Source organism: Bos javanicus, chromosome 1 (genome assembly GCF_032452875.1).
Source record: "Bos javanicus breed banteng chromosome 1, ARS-OSU_banteng_1.0, whole genome shotgun sequence".
Classification (NCBI taxonomy): domain Eukaryota; kingdom Metazoa; phylum Chordata; class Mammalia; order Artiodactyla; family Bovidae; genus Bos; species Bos javanicus.
In genome coordinates this window covers 59,093,061-59,099,060 of record NC_083868.1, presented here as the reverse complement: position 1 = coordinate 59,099,060, position 6,000 = coordinate 59,093,061, and the positions used below count along the sequence as shown (strand labels likewise).

The following is a 6,000-nucleotide window of genomic DNA, read 5'->3' as shown; positions in this document are numbered from 1 at the left end:
CTCCTCTGGAATGGAGGCTTCACAAAGGCAGGAGGTTTTATCCCTTCTCTCGGTGCTGTATATCCAGGGCTTGGAATAGTGTCTGGCATATAGAAAGTGCTCAATAAAATATCTGTTGAAGAAATAAATTGAAAAATGTACCCAAGCAAGTCAAACTCCAAAGAGTCTAACTTGACTGACATTGTTTTCTATCTCCTCCCAGGAAACGCGTGGGGGTTACCCCGCTCCCTCGGGGCGATGGCACCTCTCAACCAGCTGGGGGGCCACATCAACGCGACCTGTGCAGCAGAGAACTCCACAGGGGCCGGCCGGGCCCGCCCACACGCCTACTACGCCCTCTCCTACTGCGCACTCATCCTGGCCATCGTCTTCGGCAATGTTCTGGTGTGTGTGGCTGTGCTGAAGGAACGGGCCCTGCAGACCACCACCAACTACCTGGTGGTGAGCCTGGCCGTGGCGGACCTGCTGGTGGCCACCCTGGTGATGCCCTGGGTGGTGTACCTGGAGGTGAGTGGGTCGCGCGTGCAAGCTGCCCATGTGACCGTGCTTGTCTTTGTCGTCCCTGAGCATCTGGCGCCTGGGCTCTGAATGCTCCCAGCCGTGATCCAGGGTCTGGGAAGGAAGGAGAGTTCCTGTTACTCTCCCGTTCACGAGGGAACTGAAGGTCCTGAGAGCAGCATTTATTGCAGCATTACTTGCCCACATCAGAAACAGGGAGCTGGGAATGATTCTTCCCCGGGCCTCCAGCATCCAGGTGACTGGACTTGAGAAACGGGATTCATCCTAAAAACCGCACCAGGTTTGCTCCCCGTGTCAGTCACGCTGCAAAGACGTGGAGGGCTGGGGGAGGCAGTCCAGCGGCCTCCTCATAAGTGTTCAATATACTAATACGTAGGGGTGAGGGTGTGCGGCGAGGGCAGAGGAATTCTTTTTTAACGAAATCTTTTTTACTGAATGAGAGGAAACAGGAAAGGGGGATGGGAAGGTAAGAGAAACAGAGCAGAGAAAATGAGAAAAAAAGAGAGAAAGAACAGTCTGCGAACGGATCAGACTTCTGATGGCTCAGTTGCCCTTAGACTCAGCACTTTCCTCCTGGGTACCAGTTCTCCACACTCTGCTTCCACAGGAAAAGACCAAATTTTTATTTTCGATGCCTCCATTAATAGTACAGAGCCCTCACCCATTAGATAATGCAGCAGACCCTGGAGAATTCTTCCAGAGAGAAACATTTCTTAAATTTGAAAGTATTTTCATTGAAAAGTGCAAAACAGAGTCAGGAGGTGATCAAGACAAAACATCCATTTGCTAACAAGGAAATCGGGGTGCCCACACCTGTTCAAGAAACAGACATTCCTACCAGGAAAACATGCAATTACTAAGGAGTTTTTTAAAAATACCTTAATACACTATTAATATTTCTCCTCTGTACTGCATATCATTCTAAAGAGGTATCCAATGAAGGCTCAAAATGATGCCATGATTAAGAGAAATTAAAATTCATCAAATTAATATCTCAGTTAATATTAATAGTGAAGATGACAGTTAATTAAGTATGACATATCACAGGAGAGCAAAAACCTCGAACACAGACTGCTTACCCGAGTAACCATATTAAAGAATGACTGGGAACTAAAATTAGACTTATGATCTCAACGGGGAGAGATAAAGGAACAAAATCAAGAAGACAGAAAAGGAAATTCAAGAATAAAAGCAACTAGGCTGACTGGGATAGATTTCAAGGCTAAGGGAATACTCAGAGTAAAAACTATGCATTTATTTTTCCATTAGGATGTTCCTGATGGTAAAGGATCTTGTGATTATCTCGACTTTTCCATCAACTCAATTGCTGTGCTTAGTCACTCAGTCGTGTCCAACTCTTTGTGACCCCATGGTCTGTAAGCCACCAGGCTCCTTTGTCCATGGGGATTCTCCAGGCAAGAATACTGGAGTGGGTTGCCACGCCCTCCTAACCCAATTAGAAACATTCTTGAAATTATAAACCATGTCTTTGTCCTTTTTCCCCATAGTCCAGATATACTACTTGGCACATAATATGTGCTAAATAAATACTTGATGTATGAATGGTTAAATGAATCTGCTCTTCACAGTATGCGTTAGATAGACCATTTCTGCTTACACCATCTGCAGCTACATCTATTGTTACAATGAACTATTTACTTTTACTTTTTAATAATGATACTGAAAAGGAGTTAGAAGCGTAAATTTCTATTCAAGAGAGAGGAAGACTTTAGTAGCCATAACCCAGTGTGGATGGATTAGTCAACACTTCAGAACATCCCCACACGCCACTCAAAAGTGTTTCTGTCTATCCCTATACACTATAAGGATTTCTTCAGTCTTTCAGAAGGACGAATGTCAGAAAAAATGCAGGAAGAGAACTTCCCTCTGATAAGCATCTTAATTGCATCTGAAATAAAACCAGGCTTTTGGTGTCTGTGCACTTAGGCCTTCTTTAGCTGTCCATCTGTGATTGTTTCCAGGACTCTGGATGGATCATGGTTGGAGAATCTCTGTAGATACTGGTATAGGAGATGGACAGTGTGACTTTCCCACACTAGACACTCACTGTATCCCCTTCTGGCCCCAACCACCAATATGGATGGTGCCCCCACTCTACTGCTGAGCGTAGAGGAGCACCTGAGTCTGCAGAAGGCCAGCATGAATTCTCTCCAAAGGCCTTAGTGGACTCCCTGCAGGTTATATCTCTGGCTTTCTCCACTGGAGAAGCTCTTGTTTCTCCTCATCGAAACCAATACACCCTCTGTCCAACAGATTATTTACAACAAGCAGGCATTCAGTGGTCAAGAGGATGGTCACGTAAGTCTGAAATCAAAACAAAAAGATTTGGAGGAGCAAAGACATCTCTCCACTGGGAAATAGGCTTTGTGGCCTCTTTTTGGTCCTACCCATTTTCTTCAAGGCTGTAGTAAATGCAACTCAATAACTCTGCATCACTTTTTCCAACAGTCAACTAAGGGCCTGTCTCAACAAAAGACAAAATATGGCATTAAGTAACTATCATTAACAGACAACCAATTAAGATAACAGAAGATTCTATTCCAGAGGATCAGGTCTCCCTACCCTACCCCAGTCTGTATATTTTCCTTAGTCTTAAATGTCAGCTTCTTGTGGACTTCAGAAGCAGACTGGGTGGTTAAAGAGAAATAAGAGCACTTTGAGCTCTTAAAGGAATCATGAATATATAAATCCATGTGTCTCAGGGAAGAACAAACTGTTACTCCCACTAACTTGTCTTAATGACAATACAGTTTGGGTAGCTGGTCTAGTAATTACAAGATCATACCAAAGAGGAAAGAGGAGTAAAGGATGCGGTGTTGACCATAGAGACTACTGTGGGCCTGAGGGTCCCCAGGGGGACAGGATGAATATGAGAAGACACCATGAGAGTGCAAAATTAACTGTCAAATTCCCAGCTTCCTGTACTTTGATTTGAATGCATCCATACTGTTTGAAGGGAATATTGGCTCACATTGGCCAGACCTCCTCCTTCAAAGGAAAATTGGCTCATCATGCCAGACACCAGTTTGTTTGAGTTACGAATGTTTTGGCTGTAAATATTGGAAAATTTGACTCACTGTGGCTTAAACAAATAGGAGTTACTTTTCTTAAATAATCCGAATTCTGGAGGAAGGGGTTGTGTGGGTATTGAGTCAGCTGCCTCAGGTGTCATCAAGGCCCAGACTCTCCCATTCTTTCTGTTCACCATCCTTGGTAAACCGACTCACTTCCTCATGCTGCTCACAAGAGGGCTACTATTGCCCTCAGCATCATGGCCATATTCAAAAATAGGATGGGTGGGGACAGCAGGGAAAGAAAAAAAAAAAAAATCCTTTCCTGGAGTAGCTTAAACATCTCTCTAAGGGACTTCATTTCAGTCTAATTGGCCAGAACCAGAATATAAGGCCAACTTTAGTTACAAGAAGGATAGAAAAGAAAAAGTGAAAATGTGGGTTTTATTAAAACAAGATGTGGGGGAGAGATAGGCAATAAAATGTCATATAACTTTGTGCTTCCGCTGGAATTCACTGGGATGAATGTTATTTTGATACAGTCATGCTATGAGAATGACTCAGAATCGGGAGTCAGAAGGCATGGAGATACATGAATAAAATGAAAATGACAGCTACGCTTTCCCTAACTCAAAGGGTTGATTTAGGCTCAACTGTCATCAACTGAAAAAGTGCTCTGATAACTAAAGTGCGATCTATAAGTATCTTAGTTAATACACTTCAATTTGTAAGTAAAAGGAACCTTAACTCCAGTTGACTTAAACAATGAACATTGTTTGTCTTTCGATGCACTGGCTCTCCTGTCCTGTGGTAGGGTGGACTGCAGGCAAGTTTGAACAGGGTGCCAGTTCCATCTCTCTACAATTCTTTCAGCTTTGTCTTCTTCCATATACTGGCCTTATCCTTTGGCAAAGGGTAAGCTATAGACCTCACATTGCACACCATGCCATTCACAGCAAGAGAGAATATCTATATCCCAGAATTTCTATTAGAAGTATCCAGATGTACTTGGATTGGATTGGTTTATGGCACACGATTTTCTCTGAATTAATCACTGAAGAGAATAACCAGTTTGGCACAGGTTATGTGTACCTTCCATAGAACACATCAACTGCTCAGGAATCACAGGGATTCCCAGTAGACTCCAAGGGCTATTGGAAAGAAGAAGGAACACTGTCAGCAAGAATGCACCACAGTGGCTTTCATGGGTACCATTTTCATCGTGAAGGCACACAAGAAGGCTGGGCTGGGACAATATATTAAAAGGGACTAGAGGCAGGAGGAGAAGGGGATGACAGAGGATGAGACGGCTGAATGGCATCAGCAACTCGATGCACATGAGTTTGAGTGAACTCCGGGAGTTGGTGATGGACAGGGAGGCCTGGCGTGCTGCGGTTCATGGGGTCGCAAAGAGTCGGACACGACCAAGCAACTGAACTGAACTGAACTGAGAGGGGGCCAGTCACTACCCTTCTTCAGATTTCTCTGTCCTCAGGCCTGGCAGAGAAGTTGAGGACAAAAATCACTCAGGTGACCTCAGAGTACATTATATTCCAGAGGGCCCTGGCCATCTCTTTAATTCAGTTTGCAGCATTTTTATGAAAACTCTTTTCTGGGCTATACCAAATAGTTCTATCTCAGATTCCCTCTCAGGTTTTTAATTTCCTGCTTTAGAAGCCGCAGTCTGTTTAGAGCTCCTTCTCCAAGCACAAACATCCCATCTTGTTCCACTCGGTTAAGCACCTTTTGTGATGTTTAATGCACTTGTATCAGGGCAGAAAGGCAGCGTAAGCAGCCAGGGGAACATTGAGAATACTAACCAAAGAGTATTTGGGTCCCAGTGTGGACTGAAGGAAAGATTCGAGGATTAGGTAATATAAACAAGCAAAAAAGTGCCGAGTGGGTTCAGGCAGGAGCGCTCATCACAGAGAGCACGGTCCAGGCCAGAAGATGGTGACAGAAAAGAACAGCGCTATTCTGGGAGAGAGGTGCCGTTGGACCTTGTAATGATCCTCATTATTAAAAATAAAGACTTTTTAAAGGAAAATTTCACCATTGTCCAAAAACCCCAAATGACAGCTATTTAAGCTCTGGAAACAAAAACACCAGGAGTCTCTTCACCAAACTGTGGATTTTGATGGAAGTCATAGACTACAAAGCTGGAGGGACTTGGAGAGTGTTTCTACTGTCATTTCTTTTTTTCTTTTAATATATATTTATTTATTTGGCTGTGCTAGGTCTTAGCTGTGGCATGTAGGATCTAGTTCCACCACCAGGGATCAAACTCAGGCCCCCTGAATTGGGAATGAGGAGTCTTAGCCTCTGGATCACCAGGGAAGTCCCTCTGCTGTCATTTCTAAAGTGTCATCCAACCTCAAGAAATCTCTGGCAATATCCTAGTGACCAGGATTCTCTGTGGGAATGGGCCTCAGGGTTGAGCTAAACCTTC

At 44.0% G+C, this 6,000-nt stretch overlaps 1 protein-coding gene across 1 annotated transcript in view; it reads left to right on the top strand.

The window, feature by feature from the left end:
- The first annotated feature begins 207 nt into the window (after positions 1-207).
- Positions 208-6,000, top strand: part of DRD3 (dopamine receptor D3) — a 49,161-nt gene continuing 43,368 nt past the window's right edge. The window contains exon 1 of the mRNA XM_061427411.1: positions 208-507. Within this exon, the coding sequence (XP_061283395.1) occupies positions 238-507 (270 nt within the window). The 5' untranslated portion in view covers positions 208-237. The remainder of the gene's footprint in view (positions 508-6,000) is intronic.